Genomic DNA, 16469 nt, shown 5'->3' with positions numbered 1-16469 from the left:
TGTTGGAAACATAGTTTATTCAACTGTGTTTTGGTTTCCACATAGTAAATTCATGAGCAGTTTCTGATTCAAAGGCCACAAAAGAAATCACGATAAAATTTAAAATTATCCAGACAAAATGTGATATTCTAATAACATAGCTACACCATTTAATCAGCATGTCACTGCTGTCAAGTTGACTATGTATTGTTCAAAAGCATTTATCAGACATGTTAAACAACAACGTAACAATGGAAGCACCTTAACTGCAAAAGCTGTAGTTTATTATCAAAGAATGTTTCCATTGGATGCATGCAAGTAATGCAAATGTTGTATACAAATCAGCAATGCGCATGACAGCGGACAGCTAGGAATTAGGTAACGAAAAGAAACAATTTGACTCGTGATTTCTAAAAAACATAATCTTGTCATTTAACGGTTTCAACAGCAATATTATATATAGTAATTTCAAGGATAATACCAGTGGCTTTCATTCTTGTATCATCTATTCTACTTTTTAATGCTGCAAGGGCTATTTAAAACCTAAGTCTTACTCAACTGGGGCTTTAAGTTATTGAACGTAGAAGAAGGTATTCCTCTGAAGGGAGTGGATATTTATAAGTTGAGAATTGGTTTAGATAATCAAAGAAGTGGGACATCACTCTATTTGCATAAAGGCACCACTTACTGTATATGAGTCTGAGGTAGCCTAAGAATGACAGACTTATGTTAAAAACACTGGTATTTTCCTTGAAAGCATTTTGATACTGAAAATGTAACTGCTATTTTACAATTTGTTCATTATTTCTCACATTAGGAATTATACACTGAAATCTGAGTACACAATCTTCTCTTGCTGGTCCTTTGCACAGCAATGGATTAATTAGTGTACCCACATTATATCATACATGTTAAACACTGGAACATACAAGACACACAACAAAATGACGCTATAATTGAGACACTGGAGATACTAACTTCATTCATTGTTTACTCCATTGTGCCTGTATTCAACATAATGTCAGCTTGGAATGTTTGAAGTGTGTGTTTCATTTTTAATCAAAGCATTTAGTTATTTAACCTTTAGTCATTTACTTTTTTATGTTTTTTTATAGCATTTTTTTGTTTTTTTAAATTTATTTTTTGCCTTCATGTATCTACAAATATCAAGAGCCACATTCTTGGAGCACATGTAAGATGCTTGATGAATTTACAAATTGATTTGATAGTTTGAAAGATGTCATAAAAGGATTTGCAAAATGGTTGATAGCTTGTTATGCTATCAATTGTACCTTAAATTTGCCCAGCTCTTGATTTATTATTGATGCCATTACAATACCCCTGATTTGCATACTACTTGATATGTCAGTAAGTGCATGACATGACATGTGAGTACTATGAAAAGAGGGATGTTATGACATTTAAATCCACAAGGCTTTGGGGTGAGCTGTGGTTGTAGAATTGGGGTCATGGAAAGAGGTCCTTATTCAAACATGATATCCGAAGCTTGGCGCAGGCAGTTGGAGGAGTCAGGAGGCATGCTGCTGTGTGTGATGTTGTTGGCGTCCAGACGCAGATGCTTCAGACGGGAATAGTGGACCGGCCCAATGAACTTGCAGAAACTTGCCAGATCAAATTCTGTCGCGAGTAAAAAACACAGAGTGATCAAAGTTGGCAAAAAACCCTCAAAAACCATTTTGTCCCAAAATCTTCATGTACCCTGTTATTACTCCTCAACCCATTTTGCTAGACAAAAAGTCAATCCTGGTAAAAGACAAAATGCCTACAGCATTGCAAGACAAAACATTTAGAATTGAACAATGGTTTAATATAGTATCTTAAAATGCTAATAAGTAAAAAGTGATAGTTGCCACTCACTGGTGATCTCGTTAGCCTGGAGGTAGAGTTGCTCCAGCTGTTCGTTGATCTCCGGGATGGACTGCAGCTTGTTGAAAGACAGGTCGAGCTCCACCAGCGATGACACATTGAACACTCCAGAAGGAATTCCAGAGTCCACCAGCTTGTTGTGGGAGATCCTCAGGTACTGCAGTGTTGGCAGCTTGCTCAGGTATCCTGCTCCAATACTGTCGATGTCGTTGTAATCAGCATAAAGGATCTCCAGTGAACTGGGGATTCCAGCTGGCAGCTTCTTCAGCTTGTTGTGGCTCACATCCAGGGACAGCAGCTTCTTCGGTCCTTTGAATGCCCCTGAGATGCTTTCGCTGGTTAGCTCATTGAACTGAACGTTAATGGAGGTCAAATTCTCCTTGTCGTTCAAGAGACCAGAGGGGAACTTGCTCATCTGGTTGTGCATCAACTTCAGCTCATCAAGGGACTTTGAGGGAGGGATGACAGGCTCTGTGAGGTTGTTGTAGCTGAAGAATAGTTTCTCCAGGCCAGTGAGTTTGTCGATTGTACCCTTTGCTACCTTTGCATTGGTGATCTGGTTGTTGTCAAGTACTAGCCAACGGAGGTCAGCAGTAACATTATCAAACACTCCTGCCTTGATCTCCTCAATCTGGTTGTTCTGGAGGTACAGGTACTTGATCCCTGTCGGGACTATGGGAACAAACTTGAGCTTGCGGCTGTCACAATACATGGCGCTGGGGAAATTTATTGGGCACTCACACTCTTGATTACAGTTGGGGCCAGAGGGCCCAAGCAAATTGTAAGGCTGGTATTCATAGTCATAATACTGGCAGAGGGCCAGGCTGACCATTACGGCCAACAGGGGTACACGGAGAGGAAACATGGCGTCTGGAAATCCAACAGACTGAAGGGGAGGGGAGACAGAAGAAGACAGAAGGGTTAGAGTGACCAAGGACAGTATAAGATCTTGTGCAGGTTAATCGTGCATGAAGGATTCATTTATAAAGTTGGAGACATTAATGGAAAAAAATTATATAAAAAAACAAGAACTTTTAAACCATTATGCAAAAAGGGATCTGAACCTTCCCACTTTACACACACTATACCACCACACCCACTCCCCAGAGTATTATATAATCGGTGAAGAGTTCATGTCAACAAATTGGTAACCAATGAGTCCCAGAGTCCTTAATTCAATAGTCTGTGTCGAGCCACATCATTACAGCTGCAACTTGAATGAAACTGCACTGCTCTCAGCACCACTTCATCTATCAACTTGATAGATTTCTATACCTGAACTGGCAATGGGAGCAATAATGCAATGCAGATGTTCCAAGAACACTTGAACACAAAATATATATACTGCACCTATCTTTGACATGTGTATTACACATCAAAAACTAAAAGAAGTGATTATTGTCCTTAGTAAGGTTTCTAAACAATGGAGAAAACACATAGAAAAAGACCAGGAATATATCTAGTTTAAGATGATGCACAAAAATCAAACCTATAGACAATGCAAAACCAGGATGATTAATTCCAGACCTATGAAAAATGCAGACAGACACTGGATCCAAGTAAAACAGATCATTTTCTAAAGTCTAAAGCCATCGAAATCTATGACACAGTCAAAGGAAGTGTGTATCCAAATAAACTTATATATCCAAGCATGTAGAAACTCCTAATACATTATGAAAATCATGAAGCATTTAACTCTCATTTTTTGCATGCACTGTTACTCTTGCAGTCTTTGTTGCAGTACTAGCCACTGCCCAAAAGCCCTTCAGTGACAGCTGATAATCCCACCCGGAAAGCAAAAAAATAAAGAGGAATAATCAAACAGGAAATCACAAATCCATTCCTCCATATGCAAGCTTACCTGTGCTTCTCTCTGTTCGTGTTTGTAGGGTGGAGGGCCAGTAGGTAAGAACACTGTGGTGTTCAAAAACTGGAAGTCTCTGGAGAAAAACACAGAGGGAAAGAATGAGAGAGGGGGAGGAGAGAGAGGGGTGGATGGAGAGACAGAGAGGGAAAAAGAAGGAGGAGGGGGGAGGATGGGAGGCTTCTGCAGCAAATTGGAGTTAGGGCGTCATAGAAATTAAAGATGTCATCTGCATGAATGTCTTGGGGAGCACCATGCAAAAACTTATGTTAACTAACCAAGAGCAGGTGCAAATGCTGCAGGTATACAGCACCACAAACAAGCTTAAAAAAATGCATAATGCTACCTCCACCTTTTCCACTTTTCCATCACCTTTACAACCACTTCTTTTAATCATCCTCCAAATAATCATGCCAAAGTGTTAACAAGCAAAAACTTAAGTTGGAGTTGGGTGGGCTGTGCATGGAAAAATATAAAGAGTAGAAAAAGTTATGCGTGGAAAAATGTGAAAACAAACTTTGGCTGCTATTTAATCCAGACGCTGGTTATGAAGAAGAATAAATTCCGGTGTACCTCTTGGGCTGTGAATAAGGCTTTGGAAAATCTGACAAAAGGGTTAGGAGACGGCCAGAAAAGACTTGCATAACACTTGCCGCAAACATTGCTTCTCCTTCTCTGTCTAAGACTAAAGGCATTGCACTGTAAGGGGGGGAAGGTAGTTTAAAGCAGATCCAATGGATCTCATATGTCTTTGCGATGAATTACTCCACTTTTCATTCTTGTACCCACACATTTTTCTTCTCTACATATTTTAAAGCCCTGTAATCATCCTCCATATTATATTCTCTATTCAAATACTCTATTCAAATAGTCAGACCAATGAATAAAATGGACTAGGGTGGTGTTTTACTTATCTGAAAGGTGCAGTGGAGAAAGGGGGTGGGAGAGAAAACAGCCAAATGTTTCTGCCATTTGTTGGTGGACGTCCATCACACCGTCAGAGCATGCTGGGAATTGACGCCTGGATTTAATTGGTCGCAGTCCAGTCTGGTACGCTACTCACTTATCATTCTTAGAGACCATCTTGGATGCATTTCTCATGTGTGGACAACTTTCATACCTCAAATTCTAACTACAGATATCTGATTTCCTAAGATATGTTAAAAAATGTATGTGCTCATTTTTCCTTTCCTCCCAGACCGGAACATTTGAATCTCTCAACTGCCTTTTCAGAACTGTTTTGTCCTTGCTTACTTCTGCAGGCTTGTTTGACTCTATAATTAATCTTTTTCATCAACTTATGCATTTGGGAGAGACAATAGACACCCACCTCATATATCTAAAAAGCCATCTGCAGAGAGAGATTATTAATTTGGTTTCAGTTTGGTTTCAATTCCATGACTTAACTCACCAGCGCCAGACTTTTTGACATTGGGATCGCCATTAAACATTTGTTTTATGTGTCAATTTTAGTTTAGTTATTGCATAAAATCAAAATCTTAGTAAACTTTATAGTAATAGTAGTAATAATTGATAATCCAAAACGACATTGCTGTATTATGTGAGGTATTACATTTTGATGGCCTTTAATTTTAAAGGTGCTATTTGTAAGAATCACTCATTAGTGACACCTATGGCTGTTTAGCTGCAGTCAAAATCCCCCCAATATGCACCACCCAACAGGCAAAAATATGCATAAATCAACCACCTGAACTGGACCCGACCTGCAATCTGCCACCTTTTTGTTACCAACCATCTTTATTAAACACCAGTAGGCTCAGTGAGCTATGAGCAAGCAACAGGCTTGGCCGGGGAGCAATGCAATGTGACCAGGGAGCAACAGGCTTGGCCGGGGAGCAATGCACTGTGACCAGGTAGCAACAGGCTTGGCCGGGGAGCAATGCACTGTGACCAGGGAGCAACAGGCTTGGCCGGGGAGCAATGCGCTGTGGCCGGGGAGCAACAGGCCTGGCCGGGGAGCAATGCGCTATGACCGAGGAGCAATAGGCTGTGGATGGGAAGCAATGCACTGCGGTTTTGTCTTGAAATGTGTGCTTTTTTATCACCATTGGACTGCCGACAGAAAAAACAAAAGGGGTAAGCTATTTTCTCCTCTGGAGCTTGTTTTCTGCTCCTTTGTTGAGGAAATAATGTTGTTTTAGCTGCGTGTGTGTGTGGTCAGGAGCGGGCAACTTGTAATTGCAGCGGCGTTTTGATGTTTGATGATATGTTGTAGTCGACGGAGGCAGCTAGCCGTCTCATTAGCTACAGTATTTCTCCTCGAATAGCACCGTTTTTATTGTGTTGTTGTTTCGTTATGTCGGTCGTTTGTTGATGTTAATGGAAGACAGGCAAGGCACTCAGGAGTGCACAAAAATGTCACATCCTTTGGATTTTCACGGAAAATCAGGCCCGGATCATCTGCATAGAAATCAGTCCACAGGCTGTTACAGGCTGTTACGCCCAAGAAAGTCAGAGAGGGTCTAATTTTTTAAGTTGCATTTCAAACCCACTCACTCATTGGCAATAAAAAATTATTACTTCACAATTTCACATATATAACCTTTAAACTGAACAGACAGATAGCATTAGAGGATATAGATAAAGGTTAAGGTTTAAGGCCAAAAGGATGCTGTTATAAAACTGTGTTAACCAGACTCTCCATGCATCTCCAAAACCTGCTACGTAAAATGTTAGAAATGATTTGATTGATCACATAAACTGGTGAGGTTAAAAAAGTGTGGAATGTTCCTTGTTTCGAAACAGTATGAAGACAAAAACAGACTCTTGGTCATTCAAGTACACAAAGTCTCTCTATCTCTCCACAATGAGAAGGCAAAAAGTGATTTCCAACAGTCATCTAAGCACACATCTCAGATTTATGAGGTGAGGAGGTGGAAAATGTCCTAAAGCTCTTTCTCTCAAAATTTGAATCATTCTGTTAAACACTGTAAATTATTTTCTGTTCTCATCTTTGACACTTTATCTGTGAGTTAATTTTCAAGTCTCAAGGACTTTGTTTCTGAATAATTGATAAGAGACAACTCCCTCTTTGTATTCCCCATGTGTGCCTCTACTGACATTCAATGACGGATGACTTCAGAGTCACAGTTGATGCCCTAAAGGCCAGCGAGCCAGTCATTAGTATTGTTGGGTCACCAATTTGTAACCTCTTCAAAGTCACTTAACACATGTGAAACATACAGCCATTGAAGAGGCAATGCTGATGTTTACTTTTTAGAATTCCTTTAATGCTTAAAAAACACTGCATACTGTGTTTGCTTGTTTATAGTCATGTTTTTTTACATACATTTTGTTATATTCATTATGTTTTCTTGTTTCTGAATTCAATGACTCTTCTTACTAGTACTGTTGATCCCACTGAGAATCAACACTTAATGTCCGCAGGTTCATCTTCAGGGTTCAGCTCACTGTTACTCAGTCTCAGCAAAATAATAACAGCAAAACTCAGCAAAATAAAACAATGCAGTGTAATAAAAACATAGGCAGGCATAGGTTCATTGTGCCCCAATTCAGGGTCTGGACTCTCTAAAGGTCACTTTGACAAAGGCTAGTCCTTAAGCAAAGCAGGATGGATAGGATACTGAAGGAGGATACATTTTTGGTTAATTGATGTCCTTCAAATCCAAGAAAAAGAAGGCTACATTTCTACAGCCGCAGTGGAGAAGCCTTTGAAAGGGGACAGAGCTTGACATATTTGCTCTAGAAATGCACACTTAGGAGGATACAGCATGTTAGTTGACAGAAAGCCATGTTGTGCGTTGCTACCTGTGCTGTGCAAAATGGCAAAGGTTAATGTGTAGCTAGACTTTACACACAGGTGACTTATTAAAGTTGCTTTTTTCAATTCTTTTCCCCCTTTCCTCCCTGTGGGACTGCCAAAATCCCTCTGCAGTGCGGTCCTTGTTAGCAACAACTCTACAATTGACAAGGTGAGAGAGATGACAGTAACCTCCATGACACATGGTGTCACCATGTTTCTTAATAAATAGGAGGTACAGACGGGTGACAAATAAAAGAAAAAAGCAACATAAAATGTCTTAGTAAAGTGTTGGGCCACCACATGCTGCCAGAATAGCTTCAATGGGCCTTGGCATTGATCTCTGGTTGCAACACCATTCTTCCAAAAAATATTCCCTTATTTGGTGTTTTGATGGTGATGGTGGAAAGTGCTGTCTAACATGTCAGTTTTAAAACTCCCACAGGTGTTCAACTGGATTGAAATCTGGTGACTGCGAAGGCAATAGCATATGATTCACATCATTTTAATACTCATCAAACCATTCAGTGACCCTTTGTGCCCTGTGAACTAGGGCATTGTCACCCTGGAAAAGACCACTCCCATCAAGATAGAAATGTTTTCATCATAGGATAAAGATGATCACTCAGAACAACTTTGTATTGATTTGCAGTGACCCTTTGCAGTGACCCCCCATCTCGATCAACCAGTAGAAGTCGCTGCTGTAGTGATTGTTATCAATTTGAGGCCATAAATTATTAATTTGTGCAGACAAATGATTAATTCAAAGACATGAATCACCACCCATTTCTGTGCATAAATGATCAGAAATGTAGCCTTGTCCCCATACATTTTAAAAGCGCAAAGCACAAAACTGAAACTGAAGAAAAACTGCCCAAAATATTTATTTCGTTGAGGTTAGTGTGTTTTTACTCTGCTGGTGCTGTGGTGTTTTTGTGTTAAACCCAGACTTAAGTTGTTCCAGACTGCTCTTAAAGTGGAAGCTGGAAAACAGACATTTAGTCATTGTGCTTAGTCACTGTGCTTGTTCTCTTCGAATGTGTTGATGTCTGCCTCATGTTCTCATATCCTTTCCATTTCACCAGATGGCAGACATTGGTTTTCAACTGTGTTTTTCCAATACCTTGTAATTAATTTTAACTTGTTTAATTTTGTGTAACATTGCCATGAACATAAATTTGTGATTCATTCAGAATTTGTGTTTGGAGTTCTTCAGTGACGTCATCTTGTATACAATATATGTAGAATGAACAGGGCAGAAAACATAACGTATGGAACAACAAAAATAAAAACACAGATAGTTTCTTCCCATATGCTGATAGATATATACTATATTTAAATATGTATGTTTTCTTGCAAAGTCAGTTTGAAGCCCCTACCCCTTCCTTCTTGATTCATTTGTGACTCCAGTGTGTTTAACTGTTGCACTGTAAGTGGTTGTTGCGGTGTATTGTTTTCTCAAATAAAAAACAGAAAGCCTGTACTTCCCCAAACAAGACTGCAAATAGTCAATCTAATGACTCACTGTAACACGAAAAGGATAGTGCTGCTGATTTCACCGAGAATCAGCACATCAGTCTGCAACTTCAATAGCTCAGACATTGTATAAAACCAGTGTAAATGTGCCATACAGTATTTTTCAGAATTTTGTCCGACTTTTCCTCATGAGAAAGATCATTTTTGGTCCTTGAGAGGGCGAAATCTTAATGGAGGAGAGCTTACCTTTTTAAAAAATACGGTCAAATGTGGACATATTTTCTCACAACCTCTAACCACTACAGATGAATTGATAAATAAAACAGGAAATGATGCAAGTAATAGTGGTATTTCAACAGACACATTTGTTATTGTTGGCTGTATGTTAGAACAGTCGCATAGTCTTTTCTTAGGAAACATCAATGGAAATTCTAGGGATCTAGGACATTTATTTATTTCTCCGTAGTATTCCCTGAAGTAAAATATGGACAAAGCCCTCAAATACAGGGAAAAACAGTTTTCCATTTGTGCATACAAAGTCCACATTGTGCCCTTCATCTGTAACTTTCCGAAAATATTTGTTTCTTTGAGGGTTGGTTTTTCAACTGTGTTTGTGTCAGTGTTTGCGAGAACCCAGAGTGAAACTGTTCCAAACTGATTGTGGAGGCTGGAAAACACAGTCTGACATTTCGCTTAGACAGCCTGGTTCCTCCCCTCAAATGTGTTCTCACTGGCTTCTCTTACTTTATTTGTCCTATTATAGTAATTTCTTTGAGTTTCTTGTAATACACCAAGTGATGAATGGCGTCCTCTTACAAAAAATATCAGAAGTTAAGTTTTCAAAAGTTACAAGCCCACTCATGTTTCAAGTCTGATTATTGCCATGCTCTCTGCACACATAAAATTATGTGCAACTATTCAGAGCAAAGCTGTTCTGTTATCTGCTCTGGTAGTAGACATTTGGTTGCAGACTACTTATCAGGTTATGTTAACATATGGTATCAATCTGTGCAAGGTCTGCTACATGTAAGCAACATTGTTTTTAAAGACTGACCCCATCTGATAAGAAACAATAAATGTTTATCATTATATAACAGAGGAACAATCGAGTGGAAAGACATTTTTAATTCATTGCAGTCAAAGGCAATCAAAACATACAACTGAGATAGATATAGCTGACTGTGCACTGAACCCCCAAACAGCAATTATCTAATCATAGCTTAGCAACCATAACTAGGCAGGACAGGCCGGTCAAGCTTTGGATTTCTCCACATGCCGAAGCAGTGCGCATGGGACTGTTTTTACCATTTCCAATACCAAAAATACAAGAGTAAAAGTGTACGGAATAGATTAAACAGTGCATTTATCTGCTCTAAAATGAGACTTTGCAAGCGATAGCATGTCTGGCATTTAGCCTTAGCCTTTCAGGAGGATACGTATCTAGATTTATAAATCTAGATATAATGTTAAAGCTATCAAGTGCACATATAAGACTGTCAAGATTGTCTTTTTAAAATGAGTCAGCTCGAATCTTTAAAATGTAAGCCACAGACAGTGTTTTCAACCAACTCATGAAACTAAGATTAGCATTAGTATTTTTTTTTTTAGATTAGCTTAATTAGCTTGCTCTGCCAGCAAAAGTTGTCATTTCAATCGACAAAAATTGTCAGCTTGCTGGCTAGAGATAAGAGGCCTGATTTTGTCAACCTCTACCTAAAATCATGGAACCATTGTTAAACTTAGTAAAACTTTTGAGTGGTAGATCTGACATTGTTATCATTGTAAGCTGCACGTGCAAGTATGAAAAACCTGCATACATAGCATCAGTAAATAAGGGATGATGAACCTTAATGGTCAAGTCAAGTTAAGTAATTTTTATTTATATAACACCAAATCATAACAGAAGTTATCTCCGGGCATTTTTAATATAGAGCAGGTCTAGACTCTTTAATTTACAGTGACCCAACATTTCCCCATGAGCAAGTACTTGGCGACAGTGGCAAGGAAAAATTCCACTTTAACGGGAAAAACCTCAACCAGAACTGGGCTCTAGGTGGGCGGACATCTGCCTTGACTGGTTGGGTTGAGAGAGAAAGAGGGAGGGAGGTGGAGAGGGGATAGAGAAAAACAGAGAGGCACAGCAACAATAATAATAATGATAATAATAATAATAATAATAATAATAATAGAAATATGACTAATAATAATAATAGCAGTAGCAGTGGGCAAAAAAAGACTAATAATAATAGCAGCAGCGGTGGCTGTCAAGCTGGACAGCAGCTGTTTCGCAGCCAAAGTTCTCCTGTGAGACAAGAAAGCACAAAGCTACATGGGAGATGCCAAGGTAGTAACATGTATTAATGGTACATGAATGCGCACAGATGGAGAGGAGGAGGAGAAGAGAGGAGCTCAGTGCATCATGGGAAGTCCCCCGGCAGTCTAGGCCTATAGCAGCATAACTAGGGGCTGGTCTAAGGCAAGCCTGAGCCGGCCCTAACTATTAACTTTATCAAAAAGGAAAGTTTTAAGCCTGCTCTTAAACGTAGAGAGGGTGTCTGCCTCCCGGACCCAAACTGGAAGATGGTTCCACAGGAGAGGAGCCTGATAGTTGAAAGGCTCTGCCTCCCATTCTACTTTTGGAGATTCTAGGAACCACAAGTAAGCCTGTTTTCTGGGAGCGCAGTGTTCTAGTGGGGTAATAGGGTACTATGACCTATTTAAGATAGGATGGTGCCTGACCATTAAGGGCTTTGTAGGTGAGGAGAAGGATTTTAAATTCTATTGTGGATTTTACAGGGAGCCAGTGCAGAGAAGCTAAAATGGGAGAAATATGATCTCTTTTCCTATTTTTTGTCAGTATATGTGCAGCTGCATTCTGGACCAGCTAGGGAGTTTTTAGAGACTTGTTGGGGCAACCTCATTATAAGGAATTGAAATAATCCAGCCTAGAAGTAACAAATGTGTGGACTAGTTTTTCCGCATCTTTTTTGAGACAGGATGTGCCAGAGTTTTGCAAGGTTACGTAGGTGAAAAAAGGTAGTCCTTGAAATTTGTTTTATATGGTCATATGGTTGATGGTGAATTATTTTACAAAGGAATTAAACTAGATCTTAGTAACAGTTATATTTTTCTGTAATATTACTTTTATATATGATGTCAGCAAGTTGTTGGCCTTCATACTTGGTCTCTTTCTGCATGAGAATGGGCTCAAACAAATCATCATCAAAGGATGAGTTTAACTTCAAAGTGCAACTAGTGAATCATAAATCATAGATGACATTAAACAATCTGGCACGTGTGAAAGTGCAGTGTGAACTTTATTAGCCTAGCTGATTCTTCCTTGTCAACACCACACCACACAAAGTTGCATTAGCAGATGCATAAATACAAGCACATGAGCAAAGAAAAAAGGTTCACAACTAAGACACACATGCACATGCTCTGACAGAGGTACACAGATGGAGATCCAAGCATGCAGCATTAGCAAACAGGGATATTCTGGGACGTCTTGGCACAGACACATAGAGGCGTCTAATAAAATCTCAGACAGCACTCAGACACCACCTTCTGTTCCTACCATGTGGCCATGTGGTAAGCACTGTGCTTAAAACAGAGAGACTCATCCTCATGCAGGCCAAGTGATTCTCTCACCTTGTCTCATGGGCTCACATGTGCTGCAAGAGGAAACCGGCACTAAAGTCAGACAAGAAGATCTACTTAACACAACAGACCTCTGTTACTCCATGTCTAAGTATATCTCCTATATCTGTATCACACAAATACTCTTATGAAATTATGTACAATCTCTAAATTAAATGATAAAATATAAGCTAGACCAGCTTAAGTGTATTGTTATCATATAAAAGTGTCTGACAGTATAATTACAGGGCTCAACACATTGTTGTTGTGTCGATAGAGGGATTCAGTTTCTTACTGAAGGAATTCAGTGCCATATTGCAGGTAGTAAGACAGGTATAAGCCCAGGTGTTTGTGTGTGTAGGCTACAGTTCATGAATGTAGTATGGATATGCAGATCGCAATAACCATCGGGATAAATCTGTGAAAACTCTGCTTTTTGGTGCGATCTCACCAATCCTCACTTCCAACATGGTGAAGGACTTCAGGTTACTTTGGTTGCGTAAGTGCCACAAGACAGGCACTTTACCTACGCACAAACACACACACACACACACACACACACACACACACACACACACACACATTCACATGTGCACGTGAAAATGCACAGTAGGCGGTAAGTGTGACTAAAGTAGATGGAAACTGATTTCCTCTAGACTATTTCTACTCAGGATTTTCACACATTAATCGAAACACCACATGACATACGCATGCACACACACACACACACACACACACACACACACACACACACACACACACACACACACACACACACACACACGCACACCTCTAAACCCACATGCACCGACACACACAAATATTGGCAACGAGCCTAAAGCAATAAGTTTAAGTACTTATGGTCTAGAGGATAGATGTCTGTTCAGGAGATCAGGTTGCACTGTGCTTATGCATGTGTGCGTGTTTCAGGGGGAGAGACGGAAAGAAAAGAAAGTGCTGTACCGATAGCCACCACATGGGGGCAACAGATTGAAGTACATTCATGCTTCTGTGTTGAACTGACTCAGAGGTGCTGGGATGAAGCCAGAACTCAAACACTGAAACTTTTCAGTCTGTCCTTGTCTGAAGGAAAAAACAAGACCCAAGTCATATCAGAGGGAGTGGATTTTTTTAGCCACTCATAACTCTTATATTTTCTTGTTTTTTCATAGCTTCTTTTTTGGTTGGGCCATTTGCAATATTCGTAATTCAATTCCCCACATTTACCATTTAAAGAAGACAGTACACTATGGAGGCCCGGAAAGGACAACTATTACTACTGGGTATAAAGTATACCTGAAAATACAAATATGGAATGAATTGATTAGTTGGAGTGTAAAAATATACAGAGTTATATATTTTGCCTTTAACAGTACCAGTCTAAAATGTATTTTTATTCATGCAATATTTGTAATTTTCCTCCCAACATCTCCAGTTTATTGTTTATTTCTAACATCTAACATCAGTGATAAATACTGCACAAACTAAAGCAATGGGAAGAGGTGTGTTGATGGAAAAATATTAGTTAAAAATAAAGAAATATGGGTGTGGCAATGCAGTGATACTTATGATATCTGCTATTTAATTAAAATAAGAGGGCAGTTGTGAGAAAATTTTTAAATGTTAAATGTTGCATGGATAAAATGTGAAATAGAACCAAGAAAAAAGAAAAAGCAAGAAGTTAAAAAACAACAACAGCCGTTCAAAGATGTTTTTTTCAGTTGCTGAATTTTAGCTTTAGCTTTATCTTAGTTTCTCAGAGCTAAATGAAAAAAAAAAAAAAAAATCATGTATTCACTTTTTTCATCAAATAGCCTGTTATTGAAATTTGTCACTTCTGAGACTCCATACAATTCAGTGTAATGTATAATAGTGTTAGAGGGCACAAAATGAAAAACACTAGATGAGCTTTGATCAGCCTGCTCAAGAGGCAGAACCACTGCTCAACCACTACTGTCCCTGGAGAACCTAATTTCTTTTTTCTTTAACCTAAATATTCCCATTACAGTCTCTTAAATGACTGAAAGACTGTAAATCACTGGTAGCTCAGAGGCCAAAAATGGTCCCTGTGCAAATATTTTTTTTTTACCTCAGTCCACAAAACCCATCACTATGAGTTAGAGGCTGCAGAGGTGAATTAATCTACCATAAGTTTGATTTTTAAACTTTCTTTATACTCTCCATTCAAGTATTTTCGCTTGTGGGACTTGATTGTGGTGGTATGATGGCTCAGGGGTTCACATTGTTGCCCTACAGCAACAAGATCTATTATTGAACCTGCTGGCCTGTGTGTTTGCATGTTCTCCCTGTGTCTGTGTGATTTGCTCAGGGAGCTATGGTTTCCACCCACAGACCAAAGACATGGTGGACTGGGGACTCTAAATTAAATGCATTGCATGTCTATTTGTATATACAGATGTGTATGTCCTGTGAATGTATACAGTACATCCTGTAATGGACTGTCCAGAGTTTACCTTGGATGGACTGTCGCCCAGTGGATGCTGGAAATTACTCAAGCCCCGATAGGCCTGCAGAATAAGCTAGCATAGAAAATGGATGGGAAACTGCATTTGGAAGAAGTACTGTATGTCACCCATGGGCAATACATTCTATTCTTTTGAATGAAATATAACTCTCAAAGGTTCGAGGAGACTAAGTGGATTGTCAAAAATATTTTTCTTGCACTGCAGTTTGCAAAACTTGGGTCTATGACAGTACACTGTCATTGATCAAATTTGAACTGCTGTTTCAATTAAAGCCACCTATTTCCGCAAGACTGATACTTTCCACTTCATTAAATTTTGTCATCATATGCTGAGCACATGCACTCCATGTTCGAAAGAAGAACCGAAGAAATAAGGATCCAACTATATGACAAAAGTACAGTCTTGATGGTATGTTGTAACATCTGTAATGTGACTTATGGTTACCAGATGACAAGAAAGTCAACGCTTTGTTCAAAGAAACCGGATAAAATGTCTGATAAAAGTAAGAGTGATTGATGATTGATGAGTCTGAAATATGTTTAATGCCAGACTTCTTTTTAAGTGTAAGAGCTGGGCAGAGCCCTTATGAAACATCTGTCAGAAGCTATGATTTTATAGAAATGTGGAAAGAAATCTACTCTGTAGATTTTGTTGGGGACCTTTACATTTAGCAAATCCTAATCATAAGTAAAAGAGTGAATATCTCTTATAGATAGCATTTTTTCGAAACATTTGGGTATCTTCGATTGAGCCAAGCAAATCAGCCTTATTGCATATTTTAAAGGGTTTCTTTTATTATTATGTATCTTTTTAGTTGGAGCACTTTCACCTTGTTTGTTGTGTGTACGTATTGATGAAAGTTTCTCACCAGTTTCTCAGAAGATCTTACCTGTGCCTCCTCTTGACCTTGTTCGCCAGGAAGTATTTGCATTTATGCTGTAGTTATTGCAGCGCCATCCTGTGACTGGGAGCACAAATCTACACTTACACCATTGATAATAATGCAAGTTCTGGTCATTACATCCATCAAAAACTTCTACTTTTTCCATTAGTATCTTTATTTTGTTCAGGACACCTTAGCTGGAGCCCCCGCTCCGGAAAAAAGAGGAACACCTTTGTTGCTGATATATTAAGTCTGAGCTATGGTAAGTGCTTGTGCCTTTAAGCGATGAGAGGTTTTTTTATACAGCATTTATATACAGCGTCTATACATACAACATTCACACCAACATCGGTGCAATGGGCATGCCGGTCCACATACACACACCAATTTTTCTTGACTTAAAAAAAAGAAAAAGAAATAAAGAGCAGGGAAACAACGAGAGAAATACATACAAGCATTAACAAGAGATTCCAG

General features: G+C 39.1%; 1 protein-coding gene across 1 annotated transcript; it reads right to left on the bottom strand.

Annotated features, from left to right (window-relative positions):
• Positions 1–3806, bottom strand: lum (lumican). Its single transcript, XM_067581578.1, has 3 exons — positions 3728–3806; positions 1858–2752; positions 1–1617 (listed from the first exon to the last, which is right to left on the bottom strand). The coding sequence occupies exons 2-3, from the start codon at positions 2729–2731 to the stop codon at positions 1463–1465; spliced, it is 1029 nt and encodes a 342-aa protein (XP_067437679.1). The 5' UTR covers positions 2732–2752; positions 3728–3806; the 3' UTR covers positions 1–1462.
• Positions 3807–16469: the final 12663 nt, after the last annotated feature.

This window comes from Thunnus thynnus, chromosome 23 (assembly GCF_963924715.1).
Source record: "Thunnus thynnus chromosome 23, fThuThy2.1, whole genome shotgun sequence".
Lineage (NCBI taxonomy): Eukaryota > Metazoa > Chordata > Actinopteri > Scombriformes > Scombridae > Thunnus > Thunnus thynnus.
The sequence above is the reverse complement of the archived record's forward strand: the minus strand, read 5'-3'. Positions and strand labels throughout refer to the sequence as shown.